At 55.5% G+C, this 21,630-nt stretch overlaps 2 protein-coding genes across 5 annotated transcripts; one reads left to right on the top strand and one right to left on the bottom strand.

Annotated features, from left to right (window-relative positions):
- Positions 1–1,278: 1,278 nt before the first annotated feature.
- ZNF526 (zinc finger protein 526) lies at positions 1,279–6,005 on the top strand. Of its 4 annotated transcripts, none has more exons than XM_057534381.1 (3): positions 1,279–1,361; positions 3,137–3,237; positions 3,327–6,005. In XM_057534381.1, the coding sequence occupies exon 3, from the start codon at positions 3,344–3,346 to the stop codon at positions 5,369–5,371; it is 2,028 nt and encodes a 675-aa protein (XP_057390364.1). In that variant the 5' UTR covers positions 1,279–1,361; positions 3,137–3,237; positions 3,327–3,343; the 3' UTR covers positions 5,372–6,005. The 4 variants fall into 4 exon arrangements, with proteins under 4 accessions (XP_057390364.1, XP_057390363.1, XP_057390365.1 ...); XM_057534382.1 differs by having other exon boundaries at positions 1,300–1,316; XM_057534380.1 differs by lacking the exon at positions 3,137–3,237 and having other exon boundaries at positions 1,283–1,361.
- A 2,170-nt stretch (positions 6,006–8,175) lies between these two features.
- GSK3A (glycogen synthase kinase 3 alpha) lies at positions 8,176–18,178 on the bottom strand. Its single transcript, XM_057534384.1, has 11 exons — positions 17,347–18,178; positions 15,375–15,562; positions 13,953–14,036; positions 13,673–13,783; positions 11,897–12,027; positions 11,692–11,798; positions 10,640–10,737; positions 10,466–10,561; positions 9,893–10,079; positions 9,456–9,548; positions 8,176–8,874 (listed from the first exon to the last, which is right to left on the bottom strand). The coding sequence occupies exons 1-11, from the start codon at positions 17,627–17,629 to the stop codon at positions 8,801–8,803; spliced, it is 1,452 nt and encodes a 483-aa protein (XP_057390367.1). The 5' UTR covers positions 17,630–18,178; the 3' UTR covers positions 8,176–8,800.
- Positions 18,179–21,630: the final 3,452 nt, after the last annotated feature.

Below are 21,630 nucleotides of genomic sequence, written 5' to 3'. Positions count from 1 at the left end.
CTTGGACTCCCCTCTGTTAGACTGCCCCTTACTTCTTTTGGCGACCTACATCCCATCTGTGCCATCTCATGATCTCGACTGAAATCCCTCCTCATCCAACGAAAATCCCCCATCTATAAGTTCCTTCCCCGATCAAGACCAAGAGTCCCTCACCTCATCTTAGAAATCAATACCTCCTTCCTGATTACAATAGGTCCCTCCATCTCCACTGTGCACCTCCTGATGGCGTCCATCATGACTCCCCCATTACAGTCAGACTCCCCCCTCAAGGAACTCTAATGCCCCCCCCCATAACCCCTTCCAATCTCTGCCCTCCAAGGTCACGGGGACTCCCAATAGCCCTTCTTTAACCTGCACCTGCCAGTTTCACTCTGGCAAGAGCAGGTCTCTATCAGGAGATTTGGCATCAAGACTGCATGTCTGAGCACCGCCACCCTGCCCCCCACTTAGGTGACTCAAGGTCAGGGCCCGCTCGTGCCTTGAGACAAGGCCCCTCCCCGGACCTGTTCCCACCCCCGGAATTATCACCCTTTGGGAGGCGGAAGGCCTGGGTCCCGCCTGGCACTGGTTCAGCACTAGCTCTGCTTGGGCTGAGGCAGTGACCTCCGAAGAGTCCCTTCCCCTCTCCCTGATGGCAGTTGTCACCTATCGAAACCCAATCCTGGGCCGGACACACAGTAGGAGCCCAATAAGTGAATATCATTAAATCAACCAAAGAGGGTGAGGGAAGGGAAGGCAATTTTACAAACAGGGAAGGACTATCTATGTCCATGTTAGATGGGTTAAAGTGAGCATCCACGGTGTATCAGGCCCTGTGCTGACTGCTTTTACCTGTTTGATTTCATCCAATCCCCTCAACAGCCTTTGAGGTGGATGTGATTCAAGACCATTTTACATAGGAGTAAAAGTGAGGCCGAGAGAGGGGAAGTACCCCAAGTGTGTTTGACTCCAAAGCTGTGCTCTCAGAGATGCTCTGTGTCTTTAGCTATGAAATGACAGTTCTGTCAAGGTCTCCCGCCACCCAGTCCACTCCATGATCCTCGCTTTCCAGTGATGTTCACTTCTCTCCACTTAACTTTCAGACTTGGCGGAGGAGCGGCCCGGGAGAACTGCGCAGGCGCTTCTCCGAGCCCGGAGCCCCGCCCACAGGGCGCAGTTGTGTGCGTGGAGAAACTCTCCGAGCCCCGCCTAAGCGTCCATACGCAGGCGCAGGAGAGCGTGCCCTCCGCTTTCGGCTCTGATTGGTCGCCGCGGGTAAGGGCGGCGCCCAATGGGAGGCGTGGATAGTGAGGGGTCCCACACGCCTGGAGCAGAGGGTCTGTGTCAAGAGCGGCGGGGGCTGCAGGAGGCAAGAGAGACGGGTGAGGGCGCCGCGGGGCGGGCCGGGGAAGAGAACGCTGGGCTTACGGAGAGGGCGGAGGGAGAACGAGGGGGACCCCGGGGGTCGAGGAGCTTTGGGGCCTGCGCTAGGGCGGGAGCGACGCGGAGTGGAAAGAGAGTGCTGCTTCCTCTGTGCCCTGGAGCGTTGATAGAGCGCCTGAGGTGTGCAGGACCCTACGCTTGATTGAGCTCGCCCGGCCCCCACCGTTTGCAGGGAACTCTCAGGTTGCGTAGTTGATAAGTCTGGTCAGAGAAAAGGGATGTGTCTCAGGAAAGTTGAACTTCCAGGCCCCTGGTGGGCTCTTTCTTGGAAAGACTTTTATTGGTCTACTGTATAAAAAAAACCCATCCTTCCCCCCAATAATTCACAGTCCAGGATTGGGAAATGGGGAATGCAGACTAGGAAAGTCCAAATATCAGGTCCTTCGGGCCATTTTCTAGACATTTACTGGGTGCCTACTGGGCCTCGCTGGAGGGGAGTTCTCTGTTGGGAGTGGGGCTGTAAACGATGCAAAGTTGAACTGTCAGGCCCCTGGTTGACTGTTTCCAGGAAGGTACGTTATTGAATGGCTTTTGTGTGTCAGGGCCCGGGCAACTCAAAAATTAGTGAGGGAGTTGGAAAGTTTAGCTCTTGGGCTTTTAGTGAATCATTTACTTAAGGAGCATTTATTGGAAAGCAGCTGATAGCAGAGCCCTGTGCTGGGCCTTGTTACTGTGGGAATTCACAGTCTAATAGGAGGGCTGGTCTGGTGGGAAAAGTGGAATGTGCACAAGGACAGTTAAACTCTCGGGGCCACACTTCCTGGAGGGAGCTTAATTCGTTCACCAAATCTACTCAGTGCTTATTATGGTGAGACCTCTGGGAGCTTAACATGAGCCACTTTTGTGTGCAGAGCTGTAAGGTGAACTCCACCTGCCCTCTGGCACTAACAGATGAGTTGAAGAAGAAATGGAGATGGTGGGGATTATATTTGGAAAATTACTGCTTAGGCTTGCATGGGCGGCAGTCATTTGCTGTAGGGACTCTGAGCCCCTGTTGTGTGAAGGGGCCTGGGTTGGGTTGAGCCCACACCTGTAGAGGGAGAGATGGGGCACGTAGAGGGAAGTTCAAAAGTTAAAATCCCTGTCCTTGGTCAGTGGCTTTGTTGGTGACAGCAGCCCCTGCAATAAATCAGACCTGCCCTGCCGGCAAGCTCAGTCTGGTGAGGAGCACAGACTCTATCCCAAGTTCATGATATTTGCTATGATGGAGGTGGCACAGGATACCATAAGAACCCCAAGGAGGAGGGAGTGGCCACCACCCTGTGGATGTAGAGTTTGCTAGAAAAGAAGAGAGAACTTTGTTGGCAGAAGGAATAGCAGCATCAAAGACTTAGGGTCCAAAAACAACATTTCTGGAGAATTACAAGTAATGGTTCTATCTAAGCTTTACAAAGTACCAGGGACTTTGTGGTCAGTACTACTTTTAGTCCATTTCACAAATGAGAAAACAGTCTCTGAGAGATGAAGTAAGTGGTGGAGCTCAGATTCCAGCCAAGGGCAGTCTGGTCCAGAGCCTATGCTCTTAAACACCTTGCTACATCTCTCTGTGTGTAAGTAGATAGAGGAAAGATGCTGCACAGAGAGGAAACTGCACAGGCCAAGGCCAAGAGACCCCAAAAGACACATTCTGTTCTTGCAAAGGGTGTGACCAGCCCTCTGGGTAAGGAGGGTAGCATCAGAGGCCAGACTGAGAAGGGCTGTCTCTTTTCTGCAGATACCTGACCGCCATGGGGTGCAGTTCAGCTACAGGGTCACAGGCTCACTGAAGACTGAGATATAAATATTGGATCCAGACTTGCTGATTGTTAGAGGCTGGTCAGTGATGGGATGGGCAAGGGAACTCCTGAGACATCCCCCCTCCCCTTGAGTTCCTGGTCTCACTAGGCACCCCCTTCTTTCTCCAGGTACTGCCTTCCACACAATGGCAGAGGTGGTGGCTGAGGCAGCTGAAGTGGCTGAGATGCCAACACAGATGTCACCAGGGGCAGTGGAAGTGTCAGCACCGATGTTAGGGGAGAAAATGGAGATGTTAACGGAGGTGACTGAGATGACACCTGGGGAGGCCCTTGCCTCATCCCTCTTCTTCCAGTTCATGTGCTCTGAATGTGGCAGCCTCTACAACACACTGGAAGAAGTCCTCTCACACCAGGAGCAGCATGTGCCCACTGTCACAGAGGAGGAGGCGCTGACCACCCAGGACACTGGCCTGGAGCCGGAGCTGGTGCCAGGCACTGAGGATGGGCCTTTCCAGTGCGGGGAGTGCAGCCAGCTCATCCTCTCCCCCAGCGAGCTCCTGGCGCACCAGGATGCCCACCTGCGGGAGTCTGCAAGCCAGATCCAGTACCAGTGTGGAGACTGCCAGGAGCTGTTTCCCTCACCTGAGCTGTGGGTGGCTCATCGGAAGGCCCAGCACCTTTCTGCTGCTGCAGCAGCTAAACCTCTGGTGCCGCCTCCTCTGCCTCCCCTCCCCTCCCCACCTCCACCCCCTGCTCCACCCGAAGTCAGGATGGAGCCCTATGAGTGTCCTGAGTGCTCTGCCCTGTGTACCACCCCTGAGGAGTTCTTGGAGCACCAGGGCACCCACTTTGACTCCCTAGAGAAAGAAGAGCGCAACGGGCTAGAGGAGGAGGAGGAGGGTGAGGATGAAGAAGATGACGACGAAGAGACAGAGGACGAGGAAGAGGCAGCAGCAGAGGTTGGTGATGATGCTAAGGGAGCTGACAAGTCCACAGCCGGCCAGGCCCAGGGCTGTGGGGATTGTCCTCAACGCTGCACCTCAGCAGGGGCACGCCGGCGACACCGGCGGGCGTCCCGTGGCCCAGCGTCAGCGGCTCACCCCTTCCACTGCAGCCAGTGCCAGCGCAGCTTCAGCTCGGCAAACCGGCTTCTGGCTCACGGGCGGGCCCATGTTGGTGGCACACACGAATGTACAACCTGCTCCAAGGTCTTCAAGAAAGCAGCCTCACTGGAGCAGCACCTGCGGCTGCACCGTGGCGAAGCCCGCTACCTCTGCGTGGACTGTGGCCGTGGCTTCAGCACAGAGCTCACGTTGGTGGCCCACCGGCGGGCCCACACCGCCAACCCACTGCACCGCTGCCGCTGCGGCAAAACGTTCAGCAACATGACCAAGTTCCTCTACCACCGGCGCACTCACGCCGGCAAGAGCGGGGCACCTCCCACGGCAGCGGCGGTGGCGGCCGCCTCCCCGGCTCCTGCCGAGCCCACGCCCCCGCCGCTGCCCCCTGCCCCACCCGCCCAGCTGCCCTGCCCGCAGTGCTCCAAGTCCTTTGCCTCCGCCTCCCGGCTCTCCCGGCACCGGCGCGCGGTCCACGGGCCCCCTGAGCGGCGACACCGCTGCGGTGTCTGTGGCAAGGGCTTCAAGAAGCTGGTTCACGTGCGCAACCATCTGCGGACGCACACGGGCGAGAGGCCCTTCCAGTGCCATTCCTGTGGCAAGACTTTTGCTTCTCTGGCCAACCTCAGCCGCCACCAGCTGACCCACACGGGTGTGCGTCCCTACCAGTGCCTGGACTGTGGCAAGCGCTTCACGCAGAGCTCCAACCTGCAGCAGCACCGGAGGCTGCACCTGCGGCCAGTCGCCTTTGCCCGTGCGCCCCGCCTCCCCATCACCGGTCTCTACAACAAGAGCCCCTACTACTGCGGGACCTGCGGCCGCTGGTTCCGTGCCATGGCGGGCCTGCGACTGCATCAGCGGGTCCACGCCCAAGCTCGGACGATGACACTGCAGCCTCCCAGATCACCCCCTCCTGCCCCGCCCCCGCTCCCCGAGCCTCAGCAGACTATCATGTGCACCGAGCTCGGGGAGACCATTGCCATCATCGAGACGTCCCAGCCACTGGCACTTGTGGACACGCTGCAGCTGTGCCAGGCGGCACTGGGGGCCACTGAAGCGAGCGGGCTGTTGCAGTTGGACACGGCCTTTGTGTGACACAGCTGAAGAGCAACAATAAAAGAGTTTGGTTGCAGAATCAAGTGTGGGCACCTCTGGGGAGAAAGGGGGCCACGCCCTGGCAAGCCACTCTGGCGCCCACCGGGTGCCAGCAGTCACCCTGGCCTCTTACCCACTGACTCCTCAGAATGGCCCCACCAGGCGTCACCTTTCTCTGCCTGAGGGGACGCTGAAGCTCTGAGGCACGATATGATCTGTCCCGGTCACCCCACTGCGTTGCAAAGCGGGGTTCTCCAAGGCTCTTTGCTCTGCATCACCCTGGTGCCCAGCAACATCAGGTAACCTTTCGTGAGCCCCAACCGTGTGCCAGCTCTGTGCTGGGCCCTGTCACATACCTCTTCACGTCCTCTGCTTTTCCCCCCGGCCCTAGCCTTCTCTGGACTCTGGGCTCCCAGGATTTGGCTCTGCCTGGTGGAAGAAGGCACCTGACTTCTCTGGGCTTCCTTGATCTCACTTTTGACAACGTGGAGGGCAATCTATAGGTACCCCGGTATTCAGCTGCAGGTGGGTGATGTTGGAAACCCAGGAATGAGTCAGACATGGGCTCTGCCCCAGGAGCCACGCAGTGTGGTAGGAGGAACACCCACAAATACAGATGGCCTTGCTCTCTGAATGTCTTGTTGATTTATTCAGCCTGAGTGTCCTAAGGCCTCCCTCCCGTGTGCTGGGGGCCAGAGACGAATCAGGCCTCTGCCCTGCCCAGGTGGGATCCCAGGGCTCAGCCCTGGGATATCAGCCCCAGGACCCAGCCCTGGGATATCAGCCCCAGGACCCTCAGGGTTGCAGTGGGGATGTGCAGGGACAGTAGGATCCCAGAGCAGGGAACAAACCTCCATGGTAGATCAGGAGTCAGAGGCTTCCTAGAGGAGTTAATCTTTGAAGAAAAAGTAGAAATCTGCTAGTGGAAGACGAAGAAAATATTCCAGGCAGGCAGCACCGCAAGGAGGGTGAGTTCTTGGTATACTTGGAGGTTGTCCAGTTATTGACGGACGACCAATAACAGCAAACATTTGACTGCCCGGCCATGGCAGGCACTGCGGTTAGCACTATACACGTATAATGATCTCAGCAGGCCTGTGAGGTGATCTCAGTTTTATCCCAAGTGAGAAAACAGGGACAGGGACTCGCCCAAGATCTCATAGCTGGGCAGAGGCATTGGCCAAGACCTTTTACCCCATATCTGTAACTGATACAGCTGTGGACTGATTGTGACCTGAAACAGCTGCAGGGGCGGGGGCTCAGAGGAGGAGTCATGGTAACTGGAGGAAAAGTGAGCCATTGTCACAGAGCAATTGGAGTTTAAGGGGCCTCAAAAGATAAAAAGTCTTGGGAACAGGAAGGAATCCCCAACCTTTTCAAAGGTTACCTGGGCTGACAATCCTTCCCTCTCCAAATGAAAGTAGATGATTTATGGCAGGTCCATTGGGAAGGCTTGTCTCAGGCCTCTGCAGACCAGGGTATTCAGACAGGTGCAGCAGGACATGGCTGCGGCTGAGCTGTCTGGGAGGGAGGCTGGGCAGAGGAGGGGCGACAAGGCAGGGAAGGAGGGAAGCCTAGACCTGGGAAGGCCTTGAAAGCCAGGCTAAGAAGTTGCGGCACTGTGGGGGATGGGATGGGGTGAGGGTCATAGGTGGGGTTAGGGCTCCCTGGGCATCAGGGTGGGGCAGGGGAAACTGGAGATGGTCCAGGAAGTAGAGGATGGGGCCAGACCTGGGCAGAGGCCATGGGGGTGGGAGGAGGGTGTAGGACACCCTCAGTGACCTCATAGCCCACTGGGTGTGAGCAGCCGGAAGGGGTCCCCAGGAGCCCGAGGTTAGCCCCTTGTCCAGACCAGCCCTCCTTCCCTTACCCAGTCCACTTGCTCTATGTGTTCATCCTACAAACAAGGTGACATCTGGATGGTGTTGAGCAGGGAGGGCCAGGGATTGCTCTGGGCAGTATACAGATGCCCCTGGGGCTCGCCTAAGCAGACAGCGGAGCCCAGATGCTACAGGAACAGTCCCTGAACACCCTCTGGGATATGTTCAAAACTCTTCTCCCTTTTTCTTCACAAATGGAGTCCGGCGGAGGACATGTCAGTTGCTCCTGTCCAGGCTCCCTTTTACTTCTAGGGCCTCCTGCCCTCGCCTACCATTGGCACCATGTGGAGGAGATGCCATTTTCCTCTGCCCATGGCCCCACCACCTGGCCCCAGCATGTTTTCAAACCAAGGGAAAAAGCCACACTCTCTGCGACAGCCTTCCCAGGGTTGTCACTTCCCAGCATCCCTAAAGAGGTGGGCCAGGTGGGGCCCTGTTTAAGGCGGAAATGAAGGCTTGGGGAACTGCTAGGGTTTGGGCAGCTCCTCTGCCCCCATCCATGCCCACTAAGAGTCTATACCAAGGTTGTCTTGGCCTGAGTGACCCCCCCCCATCATCCTGTGTCCCCCTGAAGTAGCAGGTAGCTCAGGCTATGAGATAGGGAGCCCTCTGTTCAAACCTTGACTTTGCCACCTGTACTGTGGCCTTGACCTATCTGATGGCCAGTTCTCTCACCAGTCACCTGGGAATGACAGTGCTTCCCTCCCTCAGTGCAAGCAGATGATTTGCGCTGCAGCGGATAAGCCAGAGCTAGCTCATCACATGTGCAGAGGAGGGCTGGAGCACGGGAAGCTTGAGCGCCTGAGCCAGGGCCAGCCTGGGTTCATCCCACCGTTCCCCTGCCTGAGATGCAGCCCACTCCTGTCCCAGGACAGCCCCCCAGGCACCTCCCTCACCTCTGAAAACAGGTGTCCAGACAGCAAGCAGGTTTTCATGCCAATAATTTATTGAACGGAGGTCTGTACACAGGCAAACCTTACTGTGAAAACTAAGACATCAGGAGCTCCCCCACTGCCCCTGCCCTCCAGGATGGGGAGAGGAGGGAGGAGGCCTTAGGGGCAGAGAACAGGAGGGGGGGACACAGCTGTTGGAGGGGAAAGGGCCAGGTTGGATGGTGCGAATCGACATTTTCTTTAAGAAAAAAATTATAACAATCTATTTACACCCGGGGGCCAGGGAAGGGAAGAGGAGGAGAAGGGCTGGTCTGGTTCTATTTACAAGGGATACAGGAGGGGAGGGGGGTTGGAGGAGGTGGAGACCTGGGGGGAGGGGAGGGAGCTGAGGGGGTAGGAGGTCCTCATGCCGCCCGCCCCCTCCCCCCAATCCCCGGTCCTTCCTTCTCTTCCCTCCCCACAACCAGTTAAAATCCTCTTAAAAAGCCCACCACAGGGGTGAGGCTGGTGAGGGAGGGACTGGAGGTGGGGATAGGGACTCATTTACCTCTGCCCTCTAGTCTAGGGGCCCGGTCAGGGCAGGAGCTTGACAGGCTATGGCCCCCCTTCCCAGCCCCACCAGGGGCTCCCAGATGGAAGGGCAGTTGGTGGCGCCCTCAGGAAGAGTTAGTGAGGGGAGCTGTGGCATCGGTCGACTGCCAGTCCGGGCCGGTCTGAGCCTCACTTAAAGCTGAGGGGGAAGGAAGGAGCAGACAGTTAGCCTTTGCCTTTTAGCCCCCCACCCCCACCCCCAAGAGCAGGAAGCTGGTGTGAGATGCTACATTAGAAATGGAAAGCTGTCACTTTAGGTCTAGGGTTGCAAACTCAAATGCCAAAGGGCCAGGTTGGTCATTGAGTGACTCACCAGAAAGCCAGGCCCCACAGAACAGGGGGCAGCTGGAACTCAGCTCCAGCTGGTAATACTGCCCTGAGCAGAGACTGCTGCCCAGTCTTATTTTCTTCCCCAAGAGAAACAGGAAATCTGGATTTGTACATAAAATGGCCCCAGTTTTTTAATGTGAGCAACAAATTTAACTTTTTGTTTGTTTGTGCAGGCTAAACTTATGTCTTTGGTTTTCCAGTTTGCATTTAAACACAAATACAGGCAATAATGCCTCACAAAGGTGGCCATTCACATGTAAAATATGCTTTCTGTCAGAATGTCAACAATTTTGCAGGAAACGCAGGGGTTGTGAGAACAGAGAACAGACCCGTCCCCACCCCGGGCTGAGAAATGCAGCTTTAATGCTCAGAAGATGGCCCCCAACTTACCTTGTGAGGATGGGGTGAGGGAGGCAGTGCCCGCCGGGGACCTCAAGTGAGGAGGGATGAGAATGGCGTTGAGAGATGGTTGGATGGTGAGTTCTAGAGACAGGAATGGACATGCCTAGTCAGGGGACAGGGCACCTGGAGACCCAGTCGGGGTTAGAAAGGGGCACCAAATAGGGACCCAGCTCTGGGCAAGGCCAGTTGCCTGGGGACACACATAGCCACTGAACACTTTAAATGAAAAACTGGCAAGAGCCTAACACAGGAGATTGCAGAGTGCAGATGAAGTCGGTTTGGGTCTCCCGGAATCAGGGGCATTTCCTGAGCCCCAGGACTGCCTTGCAGCCCACCCTCAGCTCCCCACTCCTGTCTTCAACACCAGGCTCTTCACAATCTTTGGCTGCCCCTCCAACAACCCAGATCCCAGGCTGTGCCCTCACCGCCAGGACTGAAATTGAAGAGGGGGGGAAGCGGGCGGTTGTTGGGGAGCTGGGTTCCAGGACATCGCAGTTCATCAAAGAAGCTGTGGGCACAGGCTTCCAGCGGGGAGAGCCTCGAGGACGGTGTGTACTCCAGCAGGCTAGAGCAGAGCGCGATGGCCTCAGGTGGCGTTCGGGATTTGAACACCTTGGGGGGTGGAGGGGGCAGAGGTGACAAGGGTGAGACGCCCTGGGCCCTGGTATACTCCTGCCCACCTCCCACAAGCCCACTTTCCACATGAGGCAACTGAGGCCCGGCCTCTGAGGGGAGGTCAGTTTGTATCAGATGAACAACCCGCTCAGGTCCCATGACTGTATGGGCCCTGCTGTGAGCGTGTTTCCCCACCAGAAAAACAGGACTCTTGCATTTACTGTGGGTCCTCAACTTTTAGAGTATGGGAGATTCCATAAACTTTGAAATGTGATGAAAGTTACTGACCCACCACTGAGCCATGACTCTAGCCAGGTCCCCAGACCGGTTGGCCTCCAATGGGGACCTCAGCCATGCTGCCTGAGCCCCTAGCCCTGCCCCACCTTTGTCCAGGGGTGAGCTTTAATCTGGGGGAACTTGAACTCCGTGTAGTTGGGGTTCATCTCTCGAATCTGTTCCCGGGTTGGTGTTCCCAGCACCTGTAGGGAAAGGGAGGGGTCTGAGCCAAGGCCCTTAGCGCTTAGCCCAATCCCTGCCCACCCTGGCCCTGCCCTCACCTTGATGATCTCCACCAGCTGGTCTACCCCACTGTCCCCAGGGAAGATGGGCTGGCCCAGGAGGAGCTCGGCCAGTACGCAGCCAGCTGACCACACATCTGAAGAGGAATGGGGCAGGGTCAGAACTACCATGCCCATCCCCTGGCATACATTCCTATCCTCATGGTCATCCTGAGAGATGCCAGGGAGCCCCATTTTCTCGGCTCAGAGAGGAAGTGCCTTGCTCAAGGTCACACACAGCTTAGGAACATAGGAGCCTGACTCTGAACCTCCAAGTCTACCTGACTGCACTGTACTCTCCAACCTAGATGTTTCCATTGCCTCTCTCCACTTTGTGACCCCAATAAGCCTTTTCTCTGCCTCTAGCTTCAGAGGACAGATCAACAGGCCAAGAACAGGTACCTGTGTTCTTTGGGCCTCAGGAAGGTAAAGCATTAAGTGGGCTGCCTTACTCACTTCTGGCCTCTATCCTGCCCTTGGGAATAGCTATAGGCCGGTAGTCACCCCTCCCTGGTCTGAACCTTGACCGCCACAGCACAAGTTCACATCTAGGGACCATGAAGTTTCCTCACACTGCTGATGACTGTTCTCTTCCAAACACTTTCACACCCTCTCCTAATGCCTGGAAGTTGGCGCTGTCATCCCCAGCAACAGGGAAGGACATGGAGGCCCTGTGAGCAGGTCACACCCTCATGATGGCAAAGCCTTACCTCCCGATTCCCCCAAGGTCACCGCCAGCCCCTCCCCCTGCCTGAGAAGAGAGGACTGACTGGGAGGTTCCAGAGCTGGTATGGACTCTGGAGTCAGGTCAGCTTTCAAAGCCCAGCCCTGCCCAGTCCCAGCAGTGTGACTGCGGGCAGGTGGCCTCACCACGCTAAGCTTCAGACTGCTCAACTGTAAAATGCACATATGACAGCATCACCTTCCTAAATTTGAGGACTGGCTAAAAGAACAGATGTTAAGCTTTTATCACCGAGCCTGGCAGACACACAGGAAGAACTCAAAAACTGCCATGACTGCTATTCCCACCCCCACCCTCCCTCAAATCTGACCGATGGATGAGGTGTAATCAGTGGCTCCGAAGATCAGCTCTGGGGCCCGGTAGTAGCGAGAACAGATGTAGGAGACATTGGGCTCTCCTCGGACCAGCTGCTTTGCACTGTGGGAAGATATGGGTAGGCAGGAGTCAACACAAGCCAAGGCTCGGGATCCCTCCTCGCCCCTTCAGCCACCCAGCACACCCCGGGTCAGGCCCACCTGCCAAAATCGCAGAGCTTGAGGACAGCAGTGTCGGGGTCCACCAGCAGGTTCTGGGGCTTGATGTCGCGGTGACACACACCCTGGGAGTGGATGTAGGCCAAGCTCCGGAAGAGCTGGTACATGTACACCTGGGGCAGGCAGGGGACAGCAGAACTGCAGCCCAGCTCTCCCCGCAGAGCACACCCCTGCTCCACCATCTTGGCCTGAAGAGCCCTTCCACCCACTCTCCCTGACTTGAAAACAGTTCGCTGCCCCTTGGTTCTCGAACTTTAGTGAGCACCAGAATCACTTGGCGGCCTTGTTAAAACAGGGACTGCGGACTGCTGGGCCCCACGCTCAGAGTTTCTGATTCAGTAGTTCAGGATGAGGCATTTGCAACAAGCCCCCTAGTGCTGGTGCTGGTCCATACTTTGGAAACCATTGCTTCAAGCACACACTTCAGCAGAAGCCTGATGAATAAGACAGATACATCAGGAAGGCCTTCTTTTAAAGCAGGCTGGGGAGCCTCACCAAAACCACTGGCTATAGGAAAGGCTCAGCCTCCTTTGCCCACCAGTCAAAACCACCCACGAGCCAGCCCCTCTCCAGCTGGATTTTCCTGCCACCCTCTTCCCTACTGACTAGGATGTAAGTGCCGAAAGAGCAGAGATCTTTGCGGTTCCATCACTGCTGCATCCCCCAGGGCCTAGACCAGTGCCTGGCACATAATATCTGCTCAGGGATGCTTCCTGGGCCCCCTCCTCCTCTGTTGCCAGTGCCCTCGGCCAGAGATGCCACTTTCTTGCCCTGTGCCTGGTCTCCTCCCAAAAGACTTCCTTGATCCTTCTCACTCCCAAAGCAGGCAGGACCTCCTGTTTCCAGAATCCCCTGTGCTCCTTCCAGTATGGCAGTTGCTAGTAGTTTTATAGTTCTCTGTGATGACACCTGTCTACCCTGTTAAACTGAGAGCTCTTCAGGAGCAAGGCCTGGGTCTCAATCAACTGGGCCTCTAGAACTGCTCAGTGCTGGCCCCGGAACACAGGCAGCCACAGGACACATTCAACAAACCACACCACTGCCTCCCAGGAAGCGAGGTCCCACAGCTCCCACCACTGGTAGAGCCCCAGGGCTCACCTAGGCCTGGGGTACTTAAAGCCAGCGGGAGGAAAAACGGGGCCCCATGCAACCTCCAACAAACTCGCACCCAGCCTCCGCCTCCCAATGCAGCTGGCTGCTCCAGCCTTGTTCTCCACAGCATCCCTAGGCCCATTCACTCATCCACTCGTTCAAACACCTCCTTACGGATAGTAACACACAGGGCACAGCACCAAGCACTGGGGAATAAGCCTGCACAGGTGATGAATGAAGACTCATGCGTTCTTGGCTCTGTGAACACTAACCTTCCCGCAACCCTGCCTCCTTCCCATCACCCCTCTGCCAAGGCTCCAAAGGCCAGGACTCTGACCTCATCGTCTCCCCTCTGCATTCTAGGTCCCCACCTCGATTCTGAGCTAACTCCACCAACACTAACCGGTACTGGTGGGCTCCCAGTATGGACCCAAGCGGCCTCCCCAGCCTGGTCAGCCTGCCTCCCTGATTGAGTCAGGCCTTGGGTTGGGCTGCCCCGCCTTTGGCACGCTCCATCTCTGGGGTATAGGGACAAGGGCAGGGAACGTGAGGCCTCCAGAGACCAATGAGAAACTTGGAGATGAGGGAAACCACAGAGGCAGGAGTGTCTGTCCGGAGCTCCTGGCTTTGTGGGCCTGGGCCCCAGCAGCCTGCCTCCCTGCCTACCTTGACATAGATGATAGGGATGGTCAACTTGGCCTTGGTAAAATGGCGGGCCACCCGGTACACCGTCTCGGGCACATATTCCAGCACCAGATTTAGATAAAGCTCGTCTTTCTGCAGAGAGCAAAGGAGAGGTGTGGGGCATTGTGAGAAAAGAGCAAGGAAGGGGGGGAGGGAGGGTCTGTGAGGAATAACGGGGGAAGAGACCAGCAGTCACGAGGAAGGCAGGCAGGCAAACGGGTGGAGTCAAAGTGGAGGACTCCTCCACACACTGAGGTCTCACCTTCTCCCCACTGGAGTAGAAAAAGTATCTCAGCCTCACGATATTGCAGTGGTCCAGCTTACGCATAATCTGCAGCTCTCGGTTCTTGGGGTCAAAAGAAGGCAGCCTCAGAAAACCACCAGCTCTCCCTGCCTCCCCTCCCTAGCACCCCTCACCACAGCTCTACTCCCCCACTCCTGCCAACAGAGCCAAGCAGCTACTCCCTGTGTCCCAGCTCCAAGGCCCCATGGCGCAGCCCCTAATTCCTCACCCCCAGCCCACTCCCCTCTCACACAAGCTGTGGGCTAAACTCAGACCACTTCTATGTGCTTTCTGCAGCCTACTTTTTAAAGATGTTTGATTTTTTTTACTGAGATTTACAAATCAAATGCCTTCACATATAATCTAAGTTTTCCAGCTTCTCTTGAAAACTCAGATGACGTGGCCACATGAGGCCCACCTCCCTGCCTGGCGCAAGCAACGACAGACAGGAAGTGGCCATCCAGTTCACCCTGGTCCCCACTCCTCCCCACTGCTTTCACTAGAGGCATCTGAGCCCTTGGACCCCGGCTTGGTTCCAGAGTCCCAGACTCCAGGCTTCCAATCCTCATCTTCCCAGGGGAATCCAGCCTCAACCTCTTCCCAGGAGACCCAGTCTCAGCATTCTTCTCTATTCTCTGTTCCCCTCAGGGCCTCAGAGCTCCCTATCCTCAGATCCCTCTCACTCCTGGGACTCAACTATCATCAAATTCTGAGCAGCACCCTGGAGCTCCCCTGAGAGTCCTCACTGCCCGGGACCTAGGCTCTGACCTGGTTCCCTTCAGCCTAGGCTCAGTTCTCCTACATCCAGAGTAGCCTAGGATCCAAAGGGCCTCTATTAGCTCACAGGGCACCTCTGTATGAATGAGGAAAGGGTCTCAGACCCTGTCCCTTCCTCAGACGGGACAGAGCCCCAAACCAAGGCATGTGCAGCACAGGCAGGATGTCTCCCTGCACCTGTCAAACCCTTGGGGCAGAGCTTGACCTTCGCAAATATACTCATTAGCCCCACCAGCTTCCTTTCTCCTCTGGGCAGGGGTGTAACTTAGTGGTTAAGGTGAAGGGCTTGGGAATCAGATTCTAGTCTTGACCTTGGGCAATTCTCTCATCTGAGTCTCAGTTTCCAGTTTCCGCTTACTTAGAATGGGAATAACAACAGTACCTACTCTCAGACAATCTTTCCACAAGTTAAACTCACCTATAAAGCACTTACAGCAAAAGCCCAATAAAAGTCAGCTCTGGACTCTCCTGGAATCCACATTCCCATCTTCCACACAACTTGCTCCCTTCTCCTCTGGCCCATGCTCAGATCCCCCGTGGAAGCCCAAGCCCAGCACTCTTGCTGGAGTTCTCTCACCAGTCATGTGCAGTCAAACCTCCTTGTCCCCGTTCCCCCCAAGCTACCTTGAACCTCTTGTCCTGGAGAACCTTCTTGATGGCCACCAATTCCCTCGTGTCTGCCAGCCGTGCCTGGTACACGACCCCAAATGAGCCACTGCCAATCACTTTGATGTCTGTGTAAGCCACCTCCTGGGAGCGCTCTGGGCCTTGGCCTAGAGTGGCTACCACTGTGGTCACCTTCCCACTGTCACCTGGGGAGCAAAGGGAACACAAGATCTACTGACCTTTTCCCTCTGGCCACCACCCCATCCTGGGGCTGTGAGAGGGAGGGGAGTCACTACAGGAAGCTCACTGGGGGGGTTCTTTGTCCCTTCCCCAATCTTCAAAGGTGGCTACTGGATGCCTCCCAGTGCCCTTTCCCCTCTACCCTTCATGGAACCCCAAATCCTGACTCCTCCCATAGGAGAGGATACTGACACATAAAACCTCTTGCTGTTCAAGGGTTGGTGACCCCTAATTTCCACTTCTAGTAAGCAGCAAATCACTGGTCCCTCCTGATTTGAGGAGGCACCAACACTGCCAGATGTTGAATCCATCCACAATGAGCTAACTGCCTTCTGGTCCCTCCTCACTGGGGAAAGCCTGACCTAACCTCTTCTGCTTGAGAGCAGTAACTCTGAGGTAATTCTACTTTAGAAAAGCACTAACCTTTCTCACAGCTCAGGGTATAGTGATCTCTTAAGTCCTCCCTAAGTGGAACTGGTAACTTCACCACTGGTTTCTGGTGACAGAAATGAATGACTCCTCCAGTAATGAGTGCTAGTGCCCTAACTCTCACGTTGGGGGGACAATTAGCTCTTACCCAAATACTTTGGGGCTAGAAAAAAGCACTGGCCTGACCTCATCTGTGAGGTCCAGAGCCCCAGACTCCATCCTGTGTGTAACTGGTCCCTAATGAACAAGCACTTAATAGTGAGAATGGTGAACCTGATCTCTATCATCAGGGAGCTATCCCAGCCTCAGTGCTTTAAAGGAAAGCTATAATTCCCAATTCCATTCTGTAAATGGCAACAAAATTTGGCGGCATTCTTGGGGGATAGTGATCCCTCTTCTTTGGGTAACTGACGAAAGGTTCCCCAAAGAAAAGGGATCAATGATGAATCAGATCCATTCTGAGGGGCCAGTGACACCATCTTTTGGAGGGAGATGATCCTACATAGCTATTTTTCCAGAGCCAGTGACATCATTCCTCAGAATAATGAAATAGGTATAACTTCACATCTCTATTCTATGGGGTGGAACTGGGACCCTCCCCTGCCCTCATTCCATTTCTGTGAAAGGAGACCCACTGACCCATCTTTTTTGAATAATACTGACTATGGACTTGGTCTGAAAAGTATGCTGACTTCCAATCTATCCTCAAGCAGCAGCAATCATTAATTTCTACCATTGGGGGCACAATTCTACATATTACAGACAGGTAATGATAGTAGGCCTATTCTTTTAAAACGGAAGGTGACTATGTACCAGGTTTGGAAAGCCCTGGCCCTGTTCTTTGGGGACACAGCAAACGCAAATCCCTGCTTCTAAGTGATATTCACTCCAAATCCCCATGCTCTGAAGGGAAGCACATTCTGATCCCTCCTTCTGGATGATGATGATCTTATTCTTGTTCTCTTGGGAAACAATAACCCTTGAGCCCCATTTGCAAGCGACAATGACCCCTGATCCTGTTCTCGAATGGATGGCAACATCGGATCCCTGTTTTGAAGGCTCTCGGACCCAAGACTTCGGTACTGGAAGAACAGGAACCTGTGACCCCTGTCTCTTAGAGAATTACTAAATCTAATTCTAAACTCCAAGTGATGGTAACCCCCCCAAATCCCTTTCTCTGGTATGGGGAAGAGCTCAGATCCCAGTTTGGGGAGGCACAGTGACCTCGAGCTCCTCTCTAAGCATAAAGAAAAACCTGATCGACGTCTAAGTGACTTCAGGAATCCAATCTCCACCCGCCACGGGCGACGGTAGTACTCACGGCCCAGCTTCACTCCGGGCGGCGGGAAGCTAGTGCCCGCGCCGGGGCCGCCGCTGCCTCCTCCGCCGCTGCCGCTGGGGCCACCCCCGGAGCTCGAGGCCCCCACGCCCCCGCCCATGGCTCCGACTGACGTCTTCCCGCCGCCACTACCGCCTGGGCCAGAAGCCGAACCCCCGGGGCCGCCACCGCCGCCGCCACCGCCGCCGCCTGGCTCCGCGAATGAGCTGGTCCGCGCCCGGCCCGAGCCCCCAGGGCCGCCCCCTGAAGGCGCGCCACCGCTCATGGCGCCGAGCGCAGGCCCAGGTCGCGGGGCTCGGGCTGCCCGGGTTGCCCCCGCCGCTGCCGCTGCCGCCGCCTCCCCCGGGCTCCGGCCTCTTCCAGGCCGCGCCGCTCGGGCTCCGGCTCCGGCTCCGGCCCAGCGCCCGCCGCGGGGCACGCCGGGAGATGCAGTCCGTCGACCCTGCGCGCCGCCGTCGCCGCTATCGGCCTTCACAGAGAGCCGCGCGGCACGCCGGGAAATGGAGTCCGCAAAGACCTCAGAGTGGACCGCGGGGATGATAGGTCGCTCTGCACCTCGGGAAACACAGTCCTGGGCAATAAGTTGGCCGACTGTGCCCACAGCGGACCCTGAAGCACTTTCGGAAGTAGGATCAGAGTCGCACACTCACTCCATTGCGGCAACCGCGCGTCCCTAGGTGTGGCTCAGAAATGTAGTACTCCATCAATGAGCTGTGTAGACCTGATGCAATCCGGGAAACGGAGTCCAGTCGCTCACTTAGTATATTGGCTGTATGCCGACCAGCGCCAGGTGCACTCTGGGAAATTGAGTCGGAACCCGCGGACCCGCCGCAATCGGGCCGTGAGGCAAGCCGGGAAATGGAGTCATCGCCACGCCCTCACCGCATTGCAGGTGTGCAGCTACTCCCAAAGCACGCCGGGAAATGGAGTCCCATGTGATCCCTAAACCCCAAGTGGATACTGCAGTTCCGGAGATAGGCTAGGAAATGGAATAGCATTCCTCCTCCCTCGTTCGCTAGGCCGCAGTCCCCACTGGAAAATGTAGTCAACGCCGAGGCTTCAGAGCAGTTGCTACAGCGAGCCCTTGTGTCTTCTGGGAAATGGAGTTCAAGGCAGTCTTCCCACTGACTGAAGGGGAGGGATCTACCATGATCCTGAAGCATGCTGGGGAATAGTCCAGACCGGATTCCGACCCATTGTGAGGCGAGACTGCAGAGGCTTGCCGGGAAGTGTAGTCTAATAGGTACCTTCGGGAGAGCGTGAGCGACAGGTGAAAGACAGTAGTCGCCTAGGGGAGACTGAAGAAAGTTTCAACGCCTCCTGCCCCCGCCGCCAGGTCCCAAGAAAGAGCCGAAGTCTATCAGGGGCTGCTGGAAAATGAGTGCAAACACTCCAAGTTCCAAGTTTCCACAAATCCGGAAGGAAAACCCTCCCCGCAAACGATTTAGGAAACAAAGTTTCTGGTGGTTTATCAGGACAATACAGTCTTCGGATACTGTCTAGCTTTTTCTAGCAATGTAGGTTGCACCAGCAGGCTAAGCCGAAGTTTGAAAGAAATGAAAATAGAATTTTTCTTGAACCCCCATTAAGCTTTTTGCATCCTCACGCTTCCTAAATCACAGGATCCTGAAAGGCCCAAAAGAAGGAAGCCGGCTGCTAGGAGTAGCCTTGGGTTTTGTGCACGCATTATATCGCCCCACTTATCGATTCATACCCGGAAGGACAGTAGCCCCAAAGCCCGCTGGGAAACAGAGTTCGTGTGTGTGAGAGAGACAGAGAGAGAGAGAGAGAGAGAGAGAGAGGAGAGAGAGAGAGAGAGAGAGAGAGAGAGAGAGAGAGAGAGAGAGAGAGAGAGAGAGAGTGTGTGTGTGTGTGTGTGTGTGTGTGTGTGTGTGTGTGTGTGTGTGTCCCGGAAGTACTTGGAACTAGAATGAAATCACCCTCCGCCCCTCCTGCCTTGTGGAATGATGGGAAATGGAGTCTCTAGACTTCACTTTAATCAGATCCTGTGATCACACTAATTGTCCTGTCCTTTCTGAAGCCTGAAGAAAGTCTCGTCCACTCGGTCTGTAACTGACCGCAATTCCCAGCGGACACAGACCCCTGGGGTAGGACAGACGGTAGCGCTAAAGCCTTTTCAAACTGCATTAACCAGAAGGCAAAGCGCAGTCACACTTCCGCTCTCTTCTCAATGAAGGAGGCTGTATCACGCACAGCCCAGAGCGGGTGCTTCTGGGAATTGTAGTAGTTTCTCAGTCAAACAGTGTCTGCTGCCCTCTGGCGGCGGCTCGGAGTCCACAAGCAAAAATCCGAGTCAAGCCCCAAAGCCTAGGGAATCCTAAACTGGACCAAGATCTGCAAGGGCAGAAGAGCAGGGCGGAATAGCGGCGGTTACTTAACGGCCAGAACCCGTGGGACACGCGCAGTGGGCCGCGCGTGGGCAACCGCCAGAGGGGATTGGGGTCCGTCGGAGTCTGAAGGTGTCAGTCTGAGGGAATCTTACCTGAGTGTCTGTACGAGCTGAGAACGTTTGTTGAGGGGTGCTAGAGCGGGTTGTAAGTGGCTATAAGGGGCCTATGGGTGTCTGGAGGTGCTCAGGGGAGTCTTTGAAGAGGTGAACTGGTCTTCCTGGAGACCAGTGAAGTCAGAGAGGACTTGGGGTGTCTGTAAAAGGTCTGTGGAAACTGTGAGAAACTACTGGTGACTGAGGGGATCTCTGAGGGATGGTTGAGAAGCATAAGGAAGGACCTTTGGGGGACTGTGGGAGTACTGGAGATTATCGGTAAGAAGAGGGTCTCTCATGGGATGAATTAATTGATGAAGTGTCTTGAGCTCTATAAAGGGCTTTATACTTGGTTATCAGAGTTCCCGGAGGATGTGGAAGGGAGCAAGGGTATGGTCTTGCAGAAACTGTGAATAGATTTAGGTGGGTCATTAAAGATTAGAGGAGCCTCTGGAATTTTCAAGACCAGATGCCACCTGTGACATCCCACTCAGCCAGAATTTGGGGCAGGAAGTCTGCTTGGGCTGTGGAATAACCTGGAGAGCAGTTCTGGAGTTGAGTGCTTTTGAGTCCACGATAGACCCAGTTTAGAGGTGCTTTGAAGGTGCTAGAATCAGGTGCTGAGACTACTAGTCAGGGTCCTCCCTCCTGCCTCCAATGATGACAGCCCTCTTTCTCCATCACACCACCACCACCACCAACTCAGCTGCATCTATGTTGCCAGGAGACAGGCCTCATCCCAACTTCCAGAAATAGCCCAGTGGCCCCCACCCTAAGGGAGTGACTTACATCACCCAGGAGAGGGAGCAGTTGCCCATAGGCTGCCATGGGAGCCTCAGTTTCCTGCCAGTACCCCAGCCCTGGATCCTCTCTTCGCTGCCAGCGGGCATCATTTGGGACCACCCACCCTGGGCTGGCATGAAATGAGGATGAAATGAGAGTGGGTAGGAGTTTCCAGCTCCTTCCCCCTCAGAGTTACACAGGGTGGTTTCACGGTGAAGCCAGTCCAACAGGCCCTGAGCCCTCAATTCTCACTCTTATCTCTTAGCAGCTGTGTGGCCTTGGGGAACTCCTTCCCCTCTCTGGGCCTCCAGCACCTCACCTGCACTGAACGGGTTGCACTGTCTCTAAGGGCACCTCCAGCTTGGATTCCTCCTCCTGATTCTTTCATCTCTGATTCAAGCTCTCCAACTTGGGCTTCTAGCCTTATGAGCTCACCTCTCAGATCCTATGATCTTGAGATCCTGGTCTAGGTCCAACGTCCTGGCTTTAGGAGGAGAACTCAGTTGTTGAAAGAACATGGGCTTCAGAGACAGACTTTATTTAAAGTTCTAGCTGGGCTTAAGGTCTTGGGCAAGTGATTTAAGTGAGCCGCTTGCCCCTACCTTGCTGGATGTTGGAGATAAAGCGCTGCACCTCCCAACTAGGTACCTGGCATACAGTAGGTCAATCAATAGCAACTATGATGAAGCCAGTCCCTTCTTAACTTGCTGGCAGAGTGTTTCCATGGTTTGATGAGAAGATCACTAAGGTACCTTGCAAGGTCTACATTTCAACAGCCAGCAAGCCTGTTGCCAAAGGACTCCCAGATTAGCTCATAAGCGCATCTAAGGAGAGTGACGTGTGGGAGAACACCAGAGGTGCACAAAAGGAGCTCCATGGAGGCATGGCTAGGAATTCACAGAGAGGAAAGACATTGTAGGCAGAAGAGCAAGGGCCATGGCGTGGTGTTGAAGAGCCTAAGGGGCTCCCAAGGAGGAGCA

This window comes from Balaenoptera acutorostrata, chromosome 19 (assembly GCF_949987535.1).
Source record: "Balaenoptera acutorostrata chromosome 19, mBalAcu1.1, whole genome shotgun sequence".
In the NCBI taxonomy this organism is placed as follows: Eukaryota; Metazoa; Chordata; class Mammalia; order Artiodactyla; family Balaenopteridae; genus Balaenoptera; species Balaenoptera acutorostrata.
This window is presented reverse-complemented; position numbering and strand designations above follow the sequence as displayed.